Source organism: Vigna radiata, chromosome 9, assembly GCF_000741045.1.
Source record: "Vigna radiata var. radiata cultivar VC1973A chromosome 9, Vradiata_ver6, whole genome shotgun sequence".
Classification (NCBI taxonomy): Eukaryota; Viridiplantae; Streptophyta; class Magnoliopsida; order Fabales; family Fabaceae; genus Vigna; species Vigna radiata.
In genome coordinates this window covers 11,125,068-11,146,456 of record NC_028359.1, presented here as the reverse complement: position 1 = coordinate 11,146,456, position 21,389 = coordinate 11,125,068, and the positions used below count along the sequence as shown (strand labels likewise).

General features: G+C 34.3%; 3 protein-coding genes across 4 annotated transcripts; all 3 read right to left on the bottom strand.

Moving 5' to 3' along the window:
- Positions 1-445: 445 nt before the first annotated feature.
- On the bottom strand, positions 446-5,195 carry LOC106773332 (TMV resistance protein N-like). Its single transcript, XM_022785914.1, has 5 exons — positions 4,681-5,195; positions 3,476-4,577; positions 3,039-3,314; positions 2,197-2,925; positions 446-871 (listed from the first exon to the last, which is right to left on the bottom strand). Exons 1-5 carry the CDS (start codon positions 5,193-5,195, stop codon positions 446-448), a joined length of 3,048 nt encoding a protein of 1,015 aa, XP_022641635.1.
- A 6,578-nt stretch (positions 5,196-11,773) lies between these two features.
- LOC106773038 (disease resistance protein LAZ5) lies at positions 11,774-15,661 on the bottom strand. 2 transcript variants are annotated; one of them, XM_022786375.1, is made up of 6 exons: positions 15,089-15,661; positions 13,910-14,993; positions 13,564-13,827; positions 13,225-13,431; positions 12,703-12,936; positions 11,774-12,325 (listed from the first exon to the last, which is right to left on the bottom strand). In XM_022786375.1, the coding sequence occupies exons 1-6, from the start codon at positions 15,592-15,594 to the stop codon at positions 11,873-11,875; spliced, it is 2,748 nt and encodes a 915-aa protein (XP_022642096.1). In that variant the 5' UTR covers positions 15,595-15,661; the 3' UTR covers positions 11,774-11,872. The 2 variants fall into 2 exon arrangements, with proteins under 2 accessions (XP_022642096.1, XP_014515208.1); XM_014659722.2 differs by having other exon boundaries at positions 12,703-13,431.
- Positions 15,662-16,170: 509 nt separating this feature from the next.
- On the bottom strand, positions 16,171-18,135 carry LOC106773914 (TMV resistance protein N-like). The gene is made up of 2 exons (XM_014660681.2): positions 17,540-18,135; positions 16,171-17,449 (listed from the first exon to the last, which is right to left on the bottom strand). Exons 1-2 carry the CDS (start codon positions 18,043-18,045, stop codon positions 16,885-16,887), a joined length of 1,071 nt encoding a protein of 356 aa, XP_014516167.2. The 5' UTR covers positions 18,046-18,135; the 3' UTR covers positions 16,171-16,884.
- Between the last annotated feature and the right edge of the window lie 3,254 nt (positions 18,136-21,389).

The following is a 21,389-nucleotide window of genomic DNA, read 5'->3' as shown; positions in this document are numbered from 1 at the left end:
GAACATATTCTGAAGGAAGAAGGTGACAAGGTGAGTGAGTTCTTTAACCGTATCTTAACCCTTGCCAACCAGATGAAAGGCTATGGTGAAGCCATTACGATCTCATGATAATTGTGAAGATAATGAGGTCGATGACTAAGAGTAAGTGTGTTTATATATTAATAATGATAAAAAGGGAAAAAGTTTAGAAACATAACAACGAGAAAGGAAGTACAATAAACATCTCAAGGACAACCGACATGGTATAATAGGAAGAGTTAAAAACAGGGTAAAATAAACATTGAATTTCTTAACTATAAACTACTACTCAACATAAAGAAGGAAACAACGCAAAAAAATAAATTGTGAACAAGGAAACGATTATAATCCATAACTCATGAAACACTTATCTGTTCATAAACCAATAACTTACCAGAAATCACACATTATTATTTTCTTAATCAATTTATTCAGAGCATTTTCCTGGGCAAGGCCCCATTTCCAAGCCATTTGATTCATCACATATCAAATAGACAGCTGTGTTCTTGACCACCAATCTATGATCAAAAGTCATAAAAATCTCCACCTTATCTCCGGATCCTAAATTTGATATTATAACATGCCAATCTTCATCATTAAAAGAAATTACTGCACTATGTTTGTGTATATGCAGTGTGCACTTTGTGTAATTAACAATTAAGACACTTGTAAGACATTCAGTTGGCACGATTCCATGGTTTGATAAATACACAATGCATATAATCATTCCCTTCATGTCACAATCCTGAGGCACAGTGAAAGAAACAGAATGTCCTTCACCCATATAGGCCAGCCAATAAGGATGGTTGTCACCTGGAAGAGAAACTTCACAAGACTCACTGCTTGCCAATCCCTGTACCAGCTAATCAAAGGCTTAGTCATATATGTATGTTTTCTATTCAAATTGTTATTGTTTTAATTGGAGAGAATGGTTTATGTTATATTTATTTGCTCATTTTAATGAGCTGGAAAGTAATGTACATAACCTGCATATCACAAAGTAATTGGAAAGTAATATACATAACCTCTATACATCTTGAATCCTCTGGCCAACTTGCATGCCTTTGGTTCTTTCATAGCTACATCCCACTTTCTTGAGATAATCCTAAATCTCTTTGGCAAATTTTGAAATTCAAAATTTTTTTCCTTTGCCTTTTTCTGTCTACCATTTGATGAGCTACTATTGGATTTTTCAAGCAACTCAGGAACATCATAATTTATTTCTACTACCTCCCAAAGATCCAATGATTCGAGATGATTGATCATCCTTGAAGCCCATAACTAATACCTCACCATAAGAAATTGGTGATGAATTCTATGCGTATATATCTCACTCCATTACTCTTTCTCTCAATTCACAGATCCTTCAAAGATAAAGGCTCTTGATAACAATTTGTTGTTTTCTTTAATAGGAGAGAATGATTTATGTTTTATTACTTTACTCATTTTATAGAGCTAGAAAGTATGATACGCAAATTTGTATATCATAATATATATCCATATTTTTCTAGGCATAAATATTGGTAAATCATGGTTACATCTTCAACAACTAAAATATATCCAAACAAGTGAATTTAAGAACATAACAATTCAATATAAAAGGTAACTAAATAAAAAATATGATTGTTACAGTTATTGTAGGCACAGTTTCAACAGAACTGATCTCCTACAATCATTATTTTATCATTCCAAATTACAAATATGAGCCTTTTTAATCAAACTACAATGTATTCTTTGAATTAGTCACTCAGTAACCTTTGATGGTTCTGTGTGAATCCAAAATATGAATGAGATGGATATTTAATGTTCCAACCATTCTTGTTAGTTCTAATCTTGATAAGCCATGGAAAACAAAAATAGGCTTTTTGATCAAATTGAAATGTAATACACAAATCAAACTTAACAAAATGTTCTTAGTTTTGTTGTGTTATGTTCCAGTATTACAAGTCTTTCAACTATATTTTTATGATGAATGGGAATCTAACAGACATGATTTTCAAGTGCAGAACCATCATTTGGCCTGTTCATGGGTATTTCCAAACGAGGCATTGCTACTATAAAAAGTGAGTTATGTAGTTTCCTTTAGATGCTGTATTAGGATCATTTCATGTTGTCTTAAGTAATAGATAAAGTGAATGGTGAAGGTATGTGCACAAAGGTAAGAGCTATAGAACGAACCTCAGAAATGCTATCGCTGAGAGTGTTTTGGAGGTTATTGTAACTTCCAACACCAATCAGAGAAAACCTCAAGTGATGATTTGAAATTCTTGATTCTGTAAAGTTTACTAAGTATTCGACAAGAATTGTTTTCACTTCCTTATGTAGTTGAAACTTTGTGTCACATTGAACCAAAACACTTCGAAGATTTGCAAGGCACCTATGCAATGGCGCAAGGTCACGCGAATTATAATTCTCCATACCCATGCAAACCGGACTATTATAATAATGGTGATTCATTGTTGGTGGCATCCAAGATTGAATGATTGAAGGAAAAATATTTTCTGGCAATCCTTCAAATCTATGTAGGCATATATATGCAATGCTTTTAGAGCTTACAATTGAACAGGGCACTTGTTTCACTACTGTATTTTCAGTAACTAGAGTTATCAAGGATTCCATCTGCACTATATCTTGTTCAAATATGTAAATCTTGAAACAACCAGAGAGGATTAAAGTTCTTAAAGATTTCAACTTATATACCTCTCTGGGGAGACTGCTTAGACTTGTGCAGTTCTTCAAATTTATCAGTAGCAGATTGTAGAGATGTCCAATGGATGGGTGTACCTTGCACAAACTTGGGCAATCTTTTAAAATGAGCCGTTCAAGACTTGGTAGTCTTGAAAAGTCTGGTGTTTCTCTTAAGTACTTGGAGTGACTAAGATTAAGGAATTTTAACTGCTCTAAAACCTACAGACAGAGTTTTTTGTCAAAAGATTGTGAAAGAAAATAGAAAAACTGATTATAGCTTGTAACCAAGTATATTAATTATATCTATTTTAGTTAATCTATGTAATAAATACCTGGGGTTGCTGCCAGACGAGTTGAAGATAACTATGTTTTATATCAATTGCAATTACATTTTCCATATGAAACTTGTTTGGTATGTATTTAGAAGGAAACCCTTGCCAAGAAATCCATCTCAGTTGTTTAGAAAGGTACCCATAATCACCAGTAAGTTGTACATGATCCAGTTGTAGAAATCTTAGTCTCTTCATTTCCTTGAAAGCATGAGCTTCAAAGCAATCTCTACCGGTTGAATGCAGTTTCAGGGATAATCCCTGAATAGCTTTTGTTCCCTGTGATGAAAACAACAAAGAGAAACAATTGAGAAATCCCTAAATATGTGTTGATCATTCATACTTAACGCTGAGTCTAACAAGTGAACAACACATGCATCACACTGAAAAAGAAAACACTTTCAAAAAAGGTTTCAAAATCATATAAAGAATGTTCTTACAGTATTCTTTTTCAATACATCTTTTATATCATTCTGAAACCATAATCGACTCCTTTTCCCTGGTTCCTCCGGGCATCTTTTACGGATAATTTCTCTTCCCATGTCTCGTAACAAAGGATGCATTTGAAGTTTGTTGGCCCCTTCAACTTTTATGAGCCCACGTTCTATGAGAACTGTTATTCCAATATCAGCATACAGTCCACAGCCATTTAGTATTTTTGTAACATAGCTCCTCTCTTTACCAATAAAGAAACAACATATATCAAGAAATATATCCTTTACCATGTCATCCAAACCATCAAAACTAGTCATTTCCAATTTCTCTTGTATTTGATTAAAGGGATTTATTTTTAGTTTGGACGATACACTTTCCCACTCTTCCTTTGTCCTATCACATAAATAGGAACCAAGGAACTCAAGAGCTAATGGTAGCCCTCCACAATAACCAACTATGTTTCTTGCAAGTTCATTCAATTCTTTTCTTGGTTTCGCTTCTCTAAAGGCATGCCAACTTAAAAGCTCAAGGGAATCATTTTCGTTCATAACATCCATTGTATACACATGATTAACTTTTAATTGGTTCAGCACGGTAACATCTCTAGTTGTAATGATTATCACAGTTCCTTGACCGAACCATTCTCGATTCCCGCATAGGTTTTCTAATTGGACAAACTCATTCACACCATCAAGCACAATGAGCAACTTTTTTCGTGAAAGTTGAGTCTCGATCATAGTTCTTCCCACCCTATCGCTTTCCACCTCAAACTTGGATTTTAAGACATCATATAGAAGATTTTCTTGCAAATGAACATGCCTTCTGTCTACTCGATTCCGAAATTGTCCAATATTTTCAATAAAACTCTTACCAATGAATGAATGATAAATTTGATTGTAGATTGCTTTGGCTATGGTAGTTTTACCCGATCCTCCCATTCCCCATATCCCTATCATACAGACTTCAGTGGATTGTTCTTCAATCATTCCAATCAACTTTTCCACGTGGGACTCTAATCCAACAGGAAATTGGGTAATAGACATGTCTGTATAGTCCAGCAATGTTTGAATGTGTCTAACAATTTCCTCCACAAGTTCAGCATCGTGCCTTCAATATGAATGGTAATGTATTACGAAAATCAAATCACAACCTTAACGTATGTTTAATTCAGTCTAAAACAAAAGAAACTACGAAGAATGCATTTCTTTACCTGAAATCTCTGAAATCCCAACCAGTGATACCTGCAGCTTTGGTTAGTGCTCTTCTCCACCTGGACATTGGACGTTCCAGTTGTTCTCCTGAATAGCTTCCTGGTGTAGCTTTTTCCAACACCCTTACAACCATCTGATGACGTTCATCCAATCGGACAATATCGTAAATTAGTGGAAGAACTATTTGTCCAAATGTTTGGCGGCATTCAATGATTTTTTCAAGCTCAAGACGCCAGTAGGTAGATTCAGTGTATGTCTTGGAGAAAACAATTATTGCAATCTTAGAGCTTGCTATTGCTCTCCTGTATGCTTCCAGCTTAATTCCCTCAAGATTCTCCTTGCTAATAAAAGTTTTGACTTGAGCTAGTAAAAGGGCAGAATGGAGATGAGAAACGAACTTTCTACCGATATCTTCTCCCCCAAAGTTGATGAACACATCGTATATGAATTGGGGTTCTGATTTTAAGAAGGACGAAGATGATGATGATGATGGAGAAAAAGAAGCAAACTCCATGAAAGGAATTGAAGTCAACTCTTCATAGGCAAAACAATAATAACTATAAGAAAGTGTTAGTTCGAGAAAGATCCCAATATATTAAATTACATATATGTGTAATATTTTCCATCCTGAACCCACCTAGTGTGCGTTCTTTATTTTTCTCCGCGACATTCACGTTAAGTGTTTGGAAAGACACTTATTCAATTTGGATTTAATTTAGCAATGGACGAACCTTCATAGTTTTTCTTATTCTTTATTTTTTTTTCATTCTATATCGAAAAGGATGACAACGAGTGAAAATTGGTTTAATTGATCAAAGTGCTTAGCTCAAGCAAAAATATATTTCCAGAAGAATTTAAATTTTTAATGGAGGAGGATCCCTTACAGGGTGGACAAAAGAGAGTTTTGAGGAAAAAGAAAAGGAATAGTAAATCCAAAGATTTTGTAACATAGTGGAGAATTTGTGTTATGGTACGTGTCTTTTCCCTATGCTTCTGAGTGTCTCTTTGTCTGTTATTACCTGTCACATTCTGATTATTCCTTATTCCTTTCCTGGTCCTTATTCTAGTGGAATTCACCCCTTGTTGATGCTATTTTACAACTTTTAATACCACTAGTTATTAAATATTGACTTCCAGAGCAATAAAATTCCACTTGATTTGTCATTCATTTATTTTCTCGGTCATTGAGTTGCGGTATTGCTGCATTGATTATTTTTTGTTAGCATTTTTATATTGGTGCTGACGCCATGGCTGAGAACACTAATCTTAAGGAACTCCAGGATGTGGTTCGTGGTCATTCAAGCGAATTAAAAAAATTAATGGAATTTGGAGTTATGTGATAGGTGTTAGGTCTATCAAGGAGGCAGCTCACCAAAAGACACAAAAATTACTGAGATATGAGTTAAAATATACAATGGATTGATATCATTTTTTATTCAAAATTTTAATATAATGGGTCTTTCATCTTTATATAGTGTTTTATGTATTATTTCTATCCAATATGAGACTTAGATTCACACTTGGATTCTAGGAAGCAACGTCTCCATACCTAATAAGTGTAAGATGCAACTCATATGGACAAACTGCAACAATCCTTAGATTTGATGTTACAGTTTCAACTTCATGGTGGATTGTACTCATACAATCCGTCAAAAGACCAACAGAATGCACAAGTTGCTTTTCTGATGAGGGACATTTCATCGGGATTTTCTCATTTTGATGGCCAATTGTCTGGAGTGGATATTTACAGCAGAGAAATTTTTCTTAAATATTATTTAATTAAGATTTTAAAGAAAAGCAAAAAATGTTGTGTGGAATTCATAGTTTTTTTTATTCTTTATTTTTATTTTTTCATTCTATATCAAAAAGGATGACTACCACTGAAAATTGGTTTAATTGATCAAAGTGCTTAGCTCAAGAAAATATATATATATTTCCAGAAGACATTAAACTTTTAACGGAAGGTTTTATCTCATAGGTTTGTTAGGTCATTTTTAATATAATTTTGTCTACTTTTCCTGTGATTTAATTACGTGAAAAGCTGCCTTTGTTAGATAAAAATTGGTACCCAAAATCCATATGAAATCCATCAATTCTCCATTTTGAATGGTTACAATTCATGAATATTTGATAAAGATACTGAAATGTAATGCTAAACAATAAATGTAAAAATCAAGCAGAATGATACAATACATATTATTGAAAAATAGAGGAGCGGTTTGAACATTAAGGGTTCATTTTCGTGAAAGTTTCACCTTGGTTCTCCACGAACGTTGTTGCCACCACCCTACAACAGCTTCTTCTTCCTCCTTCCTTCGTTCTCCATCATGATAGCAAAGAGTTCTCCAATGTTTTTCGCTGCTTTTTTTGCCTCTTGGGAACTTGTTGCCTTTCTTTAAAGGACCTCCTTTCTCACTGCTGATGAAGCCTACTTCGCAACCCCTCAAGATAAGTGGTTTTTAGTTTTCTTTTGTGTTTTTGGTTGAGTTTGTTTTTCGCTTAGGTTCTTTGTTGGTAGTGTTTATGTTTTTTTGCTGCTATTGTTGTCAAGGTATTATTGCATTATTGTTCAAGTCATATTGCACTATAGTGGGATTGTGTAGCTTTTCAAAAGATGTCTAGGATTGCATCCTCCTGCATTGTTCTTCGTGTTTCATGTTCTTAGGTTTGTATTATTATCTTCAAAATTTATTTTAAATGAGCCTATAATTTTTTAGTATGTTGTTTATCTTTTGTATATTAGATATGTAATTAATTATACGCTTAAATATACTAGTTTATTTTGTTTGATTTGAGATTCTTGTTGCATTGAGTTAGCCTTAGTCTCCCTTTTCAAATTCACTACAAAAACTATTTATTGCCTCCAAACTTATTGAAGAAATTGTATTTTTTGAAAATTAATATAAGAGAAGACAATACTAATAATTTAGAAGCCAATGACAGAAAGAGGAAAGAAAACAATGCAGCCAACAAAATTGACACAAAAGAGGATGAGAGTCTGTCAAGAGGAGGTCGGTTGAGAAACTCAAATATTGAATGCTTTAGTGTGGCAAGATGGGCCATAATGTTGAAAGAGTACTAGTAAAAGAAGAGACAATAACGCATCTATTATGCATCGGTTATCAGAAATCACAAAATAACATGGTATAATGGCATTTTTGAAATTTTCATGAAATTGTTATCTATCTATGTGTATGCTATTATCCATCTCTGCAACTTTTATTCATAAATAAACTGTTCGATAAAAGTTCTAAAAGGAAATTAAAACTTTTAAAATAATCAACTTCTCCTTTTGGTTATTGTTCGTTTTCACGTTTATTAAACATTTCGCTTTGCAATACCAATTTCTACAATCACAGAATTTCCACAATCATAGGAGGCCAACAACCATTGGAAGGAAGCAACGTAGAACAAACTTGGCACTAGGAGGGATTCTCTACAACCAAGCTTCCAAAACCTAAGTTTTGTGAAAGAAGAAATGAAAAGTACAAAGTTTGAAAGACCCACGCGAAGCCTTTGTTCTTCCCGTCTTTCATTTCCATATCAGCAAGAATATAATTAAAAAAAATGCATTTGTTTGTACCAATCACATTTTAACACGTTGTCCCATCAAAATGTTATCAAATTTGCGTATCAACATATCGTTTTCCTTGTACATATAGGTTATATCTTACAAAACTCATAATATTAGTCATCGTAAAAAAGAGGGTGATTATTAAGATTCGTATGATTTATACTTATCAAGAACCACTAGACTATTTCTTTGTAAAAGGTTTTAGTGTTAAAAAAAGTGTGAATTGACTTTCTTATGTTGTGCTTATTTCTAATGTGTATTTTATGAAGTAAAAGTTATTAGACCTACTAAAACCATATAAATCAAGCAAAACAGTCCAGTATATGTAATCTTAATTGATTGAAAAAGCATGTTTCTATAAATATCCTTTTACCCGTAAAATCAATTTTATATGGTAAGTTTCAATTTGTTCAAATTAATTTTAAACATTGCAGTTGTGAGAACCTAGAAAATAGAGTATTAGAGTTTATAGGTCTTTTAAAATAATGAGACCAAGTATTTTAAAATTACAATAATTTACTATTATAAATAGAATTTCTTAAACTTGTTTCATTACTTAAAACATACATCATCTCTCTAAAACTATTCCTCTTAGTTATATCTCCCTTTTTCTTTAAGAAATCTCACTCCTCGGTCATATGTTTGACAATTAGGATGTTCCTATGAGATCACAACTGAGTAATCTCCATTTCTAACTGATCAGTTATTGGTTTAGAGCAAGTAAATTTCTACCTCTTTTTCCTTTTATTTTTCTATCTATGATCATGCTTAGGAACCCCTTCGAACGTGTCATTTATACTCTATTCTTGGTTCTTTGTCTATCGGTGGTCCTAAGACTCACTTCGATCGTGATTTGGTTAGTTTGTAGGCATTTCTAGAATTTCTTGAGTCGGAAGTAAGGGTTCGACATTCTTAGAGTTCAATAGCTTCGATGTAAGGTAAGGAAAGCTAGTGTTTAGCTTTTACATTTAATCTATAAGTATAATTTGTACTTGGTTAAATGGAATGATGATTCAATTATAAATATGATATGCATTCTAGCTTCAGTTAAGCTTGGATAATACTAATTTGGTAGAATAATGTTTGAATAGCTGGTATGATGTGAATATGATTTTGTTGTGGTTGTGAATAACATGTTGGGATGTTGTATGTATGATTAGAATTAGCTAAAATGATTAAATGGTGGTGAGTATCAAAGTATAGAGAGGGTTTGGTATTTGAAATGGAGGTCTTAATAGTAAAAATTGTAATCGAATGGTTGGAGTGAGTAATTTGATATTTTAGGTCTATTTTCATGTCAATTCAAACTTGTTGGAGCTTAGAGATAGCTTAAATCCGGGTTACAAACCGATGTTAGTTGGTAGGGTGAGGTATAAAAGATGTTATGCTTAACATTAGGGCTCTGAATAGTTGCGAATTTGAATTAGTGAGCAAATGAGAGGAGTTGAGGTTTTATGGTTGTCTTATGGACCTTTTAAACTTGTATAAGTTTTAATTAAGAGGAATCTAATGTAAAATGGGTTAGTAGATGATAGGATGAGAGTCTTGGTTGGTTTTTGGGTCCTATTTGGGGGTTTTAATAGATGATTTTCTAAAGGAGTGGGTTTAGAGAGAAACATGATGTTTTGGATTGGTGTCTAAGCAATTTAAGACTTGTATAGCCTTTTTGTTCAACTAAATCTGAGGTAAAATGTTTAGAATCTAATATATGATTTTTAGTTATAGATTGATTGGTTGAACCTTGATTCCTTACCAAATCATCAAATTGGTATCTAACTAAAGTCATAAACATGTTTTTGAATCATTCTCATTGTTTAGGATGACATTCTGATCATTTGGATAGGTATTGGGGTCAACCAAAGCTATTTTTAGAGTTGCTGATTTTCTGGTATAGGGCTGAGTGCTAGGGTTGCAGGGTTGAGCGCCACCCTTCCAATAGTGCTAGGGATGAGTGCCAAGAAAGTAGCGCTAAGCGCCACTTTCCAATAGGGATAGCGTTGAGCACCAGAATGTTGGGGCTGAGCAGCCTAGGTGCAGTATTGGTTTGTGTTCTTTGTTCTCTTGTTCTTGTTGGGTTTTGAGTAGTATTTGGTAGTTTGATAACTTGATTGGGTTGTTTCTAGTTCTTTTAATGGATGTTCAGTGGATTCATGTATTATGCAATGCTAAATGAATTTGTGTTGGTGGATGAAATGTTGTGGAAAAGAATTCCAAGGAGGAATTTCTTATTGGGGGTTCAATATGTGACTATTATAAATGTAAGAAGCTCAATATGGGGGTTATCCTGACACTCTAATGATCATTCATGCTCAATTAGAGATAAATGAGTCATGTCATGAGAGGAGTAAGAGGTCCCAGCTTGGGGGCCTTTCTCCATGGTGGCAAAGGGCGTTTTAATGGACTAACCTCTTTGTGGTAGCTTTGAGTGGGTCAGTTATTCCACCACACAAGTGCAGAACTTTCCATGGCTCAACATTTATACTATATTTCTTTCGCTTGGCCAAGTCTGAGTCTGTGGTATGAATAGAAATGATGTGTTATTATGTGTGAAGTGTGATAAATGATGAAGTTTTATATTACCATGTTGAACTGTTTTATTACTAGCTTACCTTTGCTTTTGTGTTGTTTCTCTTTGTGTATTTTTTTTCTTTTGCAATGATCACCTTAACCTGTTAGAGCTTAGAGAGTGGACATTTTCCTATTAGTTTCAACGTGAAAAGGAGGATGATGCAATATCATAGATAGAAATTTGTTCTCCAAGTGTAGGATTTTTTTTTTATTTGGTGGTCTATAATTTCTTGTAAGTTATCATCTATGTAATGTTGTACTTTAGTAATTTTATACTATTAAAATGAGATGTTAGAGCACTTAAATTTGGAGGCGCTATTACATAAACAACTTGTTTGAAAAATGTTAAAACAATAAACGTATGTAAAGAATCATTATTGGTTGTAAACGTGAAACAATCGATATTGTACAATATCATAAACTTATTATTTCAAATGTTCTTTGCATATTTTCTTATCCATAGCTCGCAGTATTTATAATTAAGTGCATCATTTTACAAGACCATGTACATGCAAACGATTATGTTATCAAGCATAAAAGGATAATACCTCTAGAGATTATGCAAGAAAGTGAAGGCCTATATAAAGGACAAAGCTGTTACGTGATAAACTCAAAAGATATACAATGCTTGAATGTGATTTATTCTTTTTTGGAAGTCTTAAACCTCAATACGTTTCATTAAGTGAAGTCACACACCTATAAGGAAACCTCATATTTCTTTATAGATATCGAACCTCAGCTATCTTTATTTCATAATGCAGCAGCATCTTTTGCGAGGATTTCTTAATGAAATATGCTAAAAGGTAAAAAATTGACAAAACCAACATTCAGAAAACAAAATACAATAAACAGCTCAATTAAAGCCAAGTAAGCACAATGTGAGGAGCAGAAACAAGGTAAAATAACATGAATTTCTTAACTGTAAGCTATACTGAAAGAAACACAAGGAAAGTATGAGGAAACATAACTTGCATTCAAGGACAAGAGGATTAATTCCATAACTCAAGAGATCCTGCTGCTCTCAAAGAAGATAAATGACTTATCAGAGGTCACATTACAACTTTCTTTATAAATCTAATTAGGGAATTTTTCTTTGGGGCAGGCTCCTTTTGTGAGTCGTTTAATTCACTACATATCAGATAAACAACTATGTTCTCGACTACCAATTCATGAGCAAAAGTCACACAAATCTCCACCTTGTCTCCTGATCCTAAATTTGGTATTATACCTTGCCAATCTATATCATTAAAGGAAATTACCGTGCCATGGTTATGTATCTGTAATGTACACTTTGTGTAATTAACAATTAAGACACTTCTAAGACATTCAGTTGCCACAATTTCAGGGGTTGATAAATAAATGACACACAAAGCCATTCCCTTCAAGTCACGATCTCGAGGCACAGTGAAAGAAACAGAATGACCCTTACCCATGTGGCCCAACCAATAAGGATCATTATCGCCTGGGAGAGAAACATCACGGGACTCATTGCTTGCAAATACCTATATCATGAGATAATAAGGGCATGTTTGATTAAACAAAAATTAATATATGCTTAAAACAAGTCTGGTTAATAGTTTTTGTTCAGTGTATATATATCATCATCATTTCTTTAGGAATTCAGAATGAGGTTCTGTTTTTATCTCTCAGTTTATATTTCTAAGATCATTGGGAATAAAACAATCAGGAAGCAAGTAAAGAAAGAAAGTGGAAATCAATTTGCGAGTACTTAATTCAAGCATAATCACATGGTTAGTTGGTTATTAAAATCAGATACTTTTGGATGAATCTGTATTATACTTTATTCGGATTATTGTGTTCTCTTAATCAATAGATGTGACTGTGAAGGTAATGAACGAAGGGAAAGCTAGAGATGAACCTGAGAAATGCTATCACTGACAGCATCGAAGAAATCCTTGCATCTTCCAACACCAATCAAAGAATACTTCAAGTTCTTCTGTGAAATTCCTGATTTTGTAACATTTACTCCATATTCGATCAGAAAAGTTTCAACTTGCTTACATAGTTGAAACTCGGTGTCACATTGCACCAAAACACTTCGAAGATTTGCAAGGGTGCTAAGCAATGGCAAACGATCATTCCAACCATTATCCTCAATATCCATGCAAAACGAATGAATATAAGATAAGGGATTCATGATTGGTGACATCCAAGACCGAATGATAGAAGGAAAAAGATTACATGACAATCCCTCAAAACCTCGTAGAAATATATATCCAATGCTTTTTGAGCTTACAATTGAAAAAGGCACTTGTTTCACAGCTGCATTTTCAGCAATTAGAATTATCAAGGATTCCATTTCCACTATATATTTTTCCAATGGGTCAATCTTCAAACAACCAGAGAGAATGAGAGTGGTTAAAGATTTCAACTTATATACCTCTCTTGGGAGATTGCTTAGACTTGTACAGTCCTTCAAATTTAGCAATACAAGATTGTTGAGACATCCAATAGAATGGTGTACTTTGCGCAATCTTGAACAATCTTTGAGAATGAGCTGTTCAAGACGAGGTAGTCCAGAAAAGTCTGGAGTTTCTCTCAAGTACTTGGAGTGACTAAGATTAAGGACTGTTAACCACATCAAAACCTTTACAAAGATAGTTTTTGACAAAATGTTAGAGAAGAAAACGAAAAATAAAAACAGTTATAAGTGGAAACAAATAATATTTTTTATTTTAATTAATCTGAGTTTTAAAAGAAAATGACACGTGATAAAAACCTGAGGTTCTTTCCAGACGAATCGAAGAAGACTGTGTTTTAAATCAATCACCATTGCATCTTGCAGATAAAAGTCTTCAGGTAGGTATTCTGAAGAAAACCCTTGCAAACTGATCCATCTCAGTTTCCCAAAATCTCTAGTGAGTTTCAGAAGTCTTGATTTGTCTCTTACTACTGAAGGATGTTCGAATAACTCTCTTGTGGCTATTAAAAACATTTTCAAAGGCAATTTCCGAATGACTTTTGTCTGCTGTGATGAGAACAGCTAAGAAAAACAATATATTGCACATTAGAAAGCAAACACTTCAAAAAGAAGTTTCAAAACAATGGATAAAAAATGTTCGTACAGTATTCTCTAACAGTTCATATTCTGCATCCTGGCCAAACCATAGTTGAGGGTTCTTCCCAAGTTCCTTTCCTGAAATTTGACGAATAATTTTTCTTCCCATTTTTTGTAGCATCGGTTGCATTCCTAATTTGTTGTTCTTTTTCACTTGTATGAGGCCACGCTCTATGAGAATTCTTATTCCACTATCAGCATCTACTCCACAGTCGTTTAGGATCTTTGTAACAAAGGCTCTGCCTTTACCAACAAAGAAACAACATACATCAAGGAATAAATCTTTTTCCATTTCATTGCTTAAACCATCAAAGCTTATTTTCAATTTCCGATGGACATCATGGTTGTGAATTTCCTTTAATTCTAACAATACACTCTTCCATTCTTCTTTCGTTTTTTCAAATAACCTACTTCCAATGACTTCAAGAGCAAGAGGTAGTCCTCCACAACAAACAGCTACGCTTTTTGCAAGGTCATTGTATTCTTCTTCTGGTTTTGCTTCTCTGAATGCGTGCCAACTAAGAAGCTCAAGGGACTCATTTGTGCTCAACAGATTTATCGAAATAACAGAACCAATTTCAGGTATTCTTAGTAGGCTTTCTTCCCTTGCTGTAATTATTATGACACTTCCTTTAGCTAACCATACATGACTATCGCATAGGTCTAATAATGGATCATATTTAGTATCGTCAAGTACAATGAGCAATTTTTTCCCAGAAAGTTTTTCCCTAATCATACATTTTCCCATCTCAATGCTACGTATCTCTATCTTTGTGTTTAGGACATCGGAAAGTAGTTGTTCTTGTAAATGAACATGCCCTCTTGTTTGACTAAATTGTGAAATATCTTCAATAAAACTTTTCTCTGTGAATGTACCATGAAGTTGATGGTAGATAGCTTTGGCAAGGGTGGTTTTACCTGACCCTCCCTCTCCCCATATTCCTATTACACAAACTTCCGTGGATTTATTTTTTATAATTTGAATCACATCTTTCACGCGGGATTGTAATCCAACTGGAAATTTAGTAGCAGACAAGACTGGTAAATTAACAACGCCCTTAATAATTATGTCCACAAGTTCAGCATCACTCCTTCAAGTTCAATAGCAATTACAGAAGAAGTCACGTACTGCCAAATTTATACTACAAGCTCAAATTATGGTTGAGTGAGCGAGTGAGTAATTTACCTGTAATTTCTCTCATCCCATCCAAAAAAGTTTGCAGCTTTGGTGAGTGCGTGGCTCCACCTGGACATGCCATGCTCCAGTTGTTGCCATGGAAATGTTTCTTGTGCAGTTGCTTTGAATGATTTTCCAAAATCACCCTTCTGAAGACGTACATCAGATGGCTGAATTTCGTAATATACGGGCAGAACATGTCGGGAATAAGTTTCTTGCCATTTGATGATTTGTTGGAGCTCATGAAGACACCAAGCAGATTGAGAATAGGTTTTGGTGAAAACAACTATTGCTACCCGACACAGATTCAGAATAGGTTGTTGGATGTGCATGCCTTTCACTGCATTCTCCTCGTGAAGAAAAGTGGTGAGCCCAACAGTAGAGAGAGCATAATCGAGATGAGAAACAAATTTCCTGCGGATGTCTTCTCCATTAAAGTTGATGAGCACATCGTACTTCTGTGGGAGTTTGGAAGTTGAAGAGCCGAATTCTATGGAAGGATTTGAAGACGCCATGAAGTGTTAGAAGCGAAAGCAATAATGCAACACAGTGAAAGGGATGATCTCTGTACAGACACAAAAGCATTCAAAGTAGCTAAAGATAGTAACTTTTTTATATCAGTGGAAGCGCATTATGCCTATCACAGAACACTTTTTACTTTACCCATTTAAGATATTACACCAACATACTACTTTGAACCACAGAAAACAAATATTAAAATAATAAGTATGAAAACTTTTATAATTATATTATATTTTTTAAAAAATTTACATATTAACTTTACTTTTTATTTTAAAAGCGTTTTGGTATCTCTATTTTTATGTTAAGCAAGTATGTCGCAGGAAGATTTTAATTTCTAGTTGCAAGATTAGGATGATAAGGTTTATCAATGAACACTATCATATTAAGATGTAGAAATATATTTCACGTGGTTCTTTATGTCATTATTTCTTTATTTTGCAATTTTTTTCAAGTTATAAATACATTTATTTATTATTTGGATAAATCTCATTGTTGGATGATAGCCAGATTTCCAAAGTTGTATTCACGGTTATTCGTAACGTGAGTGAAGCTGAGATATATAGACAAAGTTGTGCTCCAAGTATTTCGGTAAACCTTTGCAATTAAGAAAACCAAGACAAGACTAAGGAGGGCATTTTCCTTTGGTTCCAAAGAAGGATTCATTTGCATGTACGTTGGTTCAGTATATAATAGATAGATGGTCATCTTCATGACAATCAATCCATGCCCAAAAGTGACGAAAATCTTCACATGGTCACCAAATCCTAGCTGTGATATTATGTACCTCCAATCTTCTTCTTAAGACACAAGTAGTCATTTCTTTGCCACCTGTTCACGGGGAGTGAATAAACAACACACACAAACATTCACTTCATGACACAATTCATGACACAATTACTATCCTCAGGTACTTTGAAAAACATTGAAAGTCATTCACCTGTGTGAACTTGTCACCCGAGACGAAAACATCATAAGACTCATTGGTAGTGAATCCCTGTACCATATACAAAAAGTTTGCCAACAAAGAAACAACATACATCAAGGAATAAATCTTTTTCCATTTGATTATGCAAACTGTCGAAGCTTATTTTCAATTTTTGTAGAACTTCATGTCGGGGAATATTGTCAAATTTTGACACTACACTCTTCCATTCTTCTTTCGTCCTTTCAAATAAACTACTTCCAATGACTTCAAGAGCTAGAGGTAGTCCTCCACATCTAGCAACTACTCTTTTTGCAAGGTCAATGTATTCTGCTTTTGGTTTTGCTTCTCTAAATGCGTGTCAACTAAGAAGTTCAAGGGACTTGTTTTCATTCATTAGATCTACCCGAAAAACAGAACGAACTTCATGTTTCCTTAGCAGGTCTTCATCTCTTGTTGTAATGATTATTACAGATCCTTCACCGAACCATCCCCTACTTTCCCATAGGTCTAATGGACAATGTTCATTCACATCGTCAAGTACAATGAGCACCCTTTTCCGATAAAGTCTTTCCAGAATCATACTTCTTCCCATTTCAACGTTATGTATCTCTACCTTTGTTTTCAGAACATCTGAAAGAAGCTGTCGTTGTAAATGTACAGGCCCTCTCCTCCGACTAACTTCTGAAATATCTTTAACAAAACTTTTCTCCACGAATGTACCATGAATTTGACTATAAATGGCTTTGGCAAGGGTGGTTTTACCCGATCCTCCCATTCCACATATCCCTATCCTACAAAGTCCCGTTGATTTATTTTTTATAATTTGAATCACTTCTTCCGCGAGAGAAAGTAATTGTGTAGCAGACAAGACTGGTAAATTAAGAACGCTCCTAACAATTGTGTCCACTAGTTCAGCATCACTCCTTCAAGTGCAATAGCAATTAATGAGGAAGTCATGTATTACCTAAATTCAATCAAAAGCTTAAAATATGCTTATTGAGTAACTGATTTACCTGTAATTGCAATCATCCCATCCAAAGAAATTTGCAGCTTTGGTGATTGCGTGACTCCACCTGGACATGCCATGTTCCAGTTCTTGTGCTGAAAATGTTTGATGTGCAGTTTCTCTGAAGGCTTTCCCAAAGTCACCCTTCTGAAGACGTACATCGGATGGCTGAATTTCGTAATATACGGGCAAAACATGTCGGCCATAAGTTTCGTGCCATTCAATGATTTGTTGGAGCTGATGAAGACAGCAAGCAGATCGAGAATATGTTTCGGTGAAAACAACAATTGCTACTCGACACAGATTCAGAATAGGCTCTTGGATGTGTTTTGGCTGCACTGCATTGTCGTGCTGAAGGAAAGTAGTTAATCCAACAGAAGAGAGGACATAATCGAGATGAGAAACAAATTTCCTGCGGATGTCTTCTCCGGTGAAGTTGATGAGAACGTCGTACATCCGTGGGAGTTTGGAAACTGATGAGGCAAGTTCCATGGAAGGAATTGATAACCTCATCAAGTGTTGGAAAAGAAAGCAAATAATGTAGCACACTGAAGAGTTGACCACTGTACAGACACAAAAGCATTCAAATTGCCAGAAAATGTCTTTTTTAACAACTTTACGGTGATTGATCATTTTAAATGTAGAAACCAACAAAATAATAACATAAAGAAGTTGTTAACATGTTATAGTCCAAGTTTAATATATATTTTATAGTAGAGGACGGCCTTAAGACCATTAGCCATTTAAGAAAGTAGACCAACAGCGACTTTGAAGTACAGAATAAAAGTATTACACTAATATATAAGTATTATATTTTTTCCGTTCTTCGAAATTTACATGTTAACTTTACTTTCTATTTTAAAAGCATTACATTGTCTCTTTTTATGTTACGCACGTATCTCTTTAAATTTTAAAAGAATAACAAAACATTTTATTTTCACATTAATTTATATCTAAAGAGGCCACTCTGATAATGAAAAAAAATAGAAAGTATAAATGCAATTTAGATAAGAGAAACGTCACACACACATGAAATTATTTTTAAAATAAATAAAATTAAAGAATTATATGTCGCTTTATTAAAATTTAGGAAGTTTACTATCATTTTATAAAACTACAAAAGAAGTGTCATTCGTTTTATTAGAAACGCAAAGTAAATGTAATTTCCAGTTTTATTTGGAATACATATGATAGACACTTTTATAACATTATTTTGATATCATTTTGTTGCAATTATTAAAAGAAAATAAAAGAAACCATAATATCAATATATGAGAATGAAGATTGAAATTATATCTAAAATAAAAGAAATTAGAAAAAGAAAATATTTTACTTGGAATAGGCCAGGCCAGGATGGCAAAAATATCCTTTGGTATTCCCAATAAAATCTTTGTTACGGGTAGTAAGTAGATAGTTGAAAGGAGTATTTGTGTGGATAGTAGGTAATGAATAATTTAATATCACATTGGGTATGGGTATCATACTTATAGATGTCTATTACCTGCAAAATATTAAAATAAAATTTAATTTATATTTTATTAGATTAAAAATTTAATTAAAATTAAAATTTAATTTATGTGTAATTTTGTTTAGATTTTATCTTAAAAATTTATAAATTATTTTTTTTAGATATTGGCAGGTATCCATTGATAGTCGTGACAGTTAGCGGGTAAGAAGTATTCATACTCGACCTGCATTAGTGCAAAAACGTTGTTTAACGTCACCCCTTAGACGTTCGTTTTGTGAAAATCCGATGTCTACTACTGCACGGTGGCATTATTGTAAATAAATTGGAAAACTAGACATCAGTTTCGATGTCAGGCAACGTCTATGACATCATAGACGTCGGACCTGCCACAAACTGACGTCCAATTGCTTGAGGTATGTGATAAGACAGTCCATTGACGTCGGTGTTTCAGGAGACCGACGTCTACTAGGTTGTAATTAATGCTAAACATTAAATCCCAGGAGCTTAGACGTCGGCTAGAAAGAGCACCGACGTCTACGTCACTGACAGGAAATCAAACGTCAACTGGTTCAGCTTTAGACGTCGAATAGACGTCGGATCCCGTGAAAAAGCAACGTCGATTGGGCTACAATTAATGCTTTTCACCTAATACCCCAGGCAATTAAATGTCACGTAGTCAAAAGCCGACATCTAAGACCTGTCTGGAAGGCGGGAAGACAAAAATTCTTCAATGTAGACGTCGGTTCTGAGGGTCACTGACGTCTACTTTCCTGTATTTTCACCAAATTCGAGGGTTGTAGACGTCGGCTGCTAGGGGCACCGATGTGAACTTCCCTGACAGGAAACCAAAACGTCAATCTTTTCAGCTTCCTAGACGTCGGTTTCTGGAGCAACTGATGTCCCATTTCATTTTTAATAGACCGCGAACTCTTCTCAACATTCAGTTTCTGATCGCGTCTTCATCTCTTCTCCTTTTTCTCTGCTTCTCCTCTTCTTTTACTCGCTTGCGCACCTCTACTTCTTATCTCTTGTTGCATTGCATTGTCGTTTCTCATAACGTCATTGTCTTCGTCCTCTCCTTTTTCTCTCTTGCATCCCAGGTGCGTGGTTTTTTTTTATGCTTCCCGTTTAAACTTTCTTTAGTTTTTTATCGATTATCTTGTTGTTGAACTGATTAAAATTTGTTTTCTTTGTGTTGTGTTTTAGTGCAGTTTTGATTGTCTCTTTGGGTAACATAGTGCAACATTCTCCCTTTGCTGGTTTCCTCACAAGAAGAGTGGCGATCTTTTGAGTTTTCTAGTTCTTCCGACCCAAAATGGAACCTAGGTCCTTGTTTACTTCTTGACACCGTAATTTTTTTCTGTTGCGGTTGATTAATGGGAAGTAGCCATGGACCCAGATTCGATTTTGGGTTGAAACGACTAGAAGATTCAAAAGACGGAAGCTTTTTTTGTGAGGAAACTAGCGAGAGGAGAATGTTACACAATGCTACCGAAAGCCTGGATTAAAACTGCACTAAAACACAAAATTGTTGTTAGACGTCGGTTAAAGCCATGTCCGACGTCTATAACAACATAGACGTCGGTTAGTTTCATTTTAAACCTCTTTATATATTCATGTTGACGTCGGATTAATCATAGGTGGACGTCTATACAGAGTAATTAGACGTCGGTGTGAGTTTAAGATGACGTTTATAGAGACGTCGGTGGATATCTTTAACCGACGTTTATATGGACGTCGGTTCTGAGGAATTCCGACGTCCCTTAGAGTCACCCGTTTAGAGGTCGGATGTTAAAGTGACGTTAAAAGCTCAAATTAACCGACGTTAAACAGCGTTTTTGCACTAGTACTGTTACCAATTTGACATTTAAACCCATAAACCAAAGCTCTGATAACAAAATGATGAAAACCCTATTTGCACAAAGGCCGAGTTAGGATCTTTAGATTTAAAACCTTGTGGAAAATTTAGAAAATTAGTGTCGAGGTGGATTGAAAAATGTTGAAAAAATTGAAGTTAGGAAAATTTTTTAAATCTTGATATCTTGAGGTATAGAATTTATATTAAGGTGATCCCAATGAAAGTGTTAATTCTAAACATCAATTTAGACTAAAAGCCACTCAATTTTGGTGAGTAGAAATAGAATTATGATCACGAGATATGTGGGCAGAATATAGTTTCATGAATTCTGGTGAAGAAAGAACAAGAGATGGATATGAAAGGTGGAAGAAAATAATTACTCTTTCAAAGAGAGGCAACTCACAAAGAATGTCAAAGTTCTTTGGTATTGCCAAAGAATTCTTGAATCACTTAAAAACTTAGAAGAATCACTCTCACTAAGATAAAAGAGTTACACTGTAATATTTTGGAATGAGATTCAACTAGTTTCTT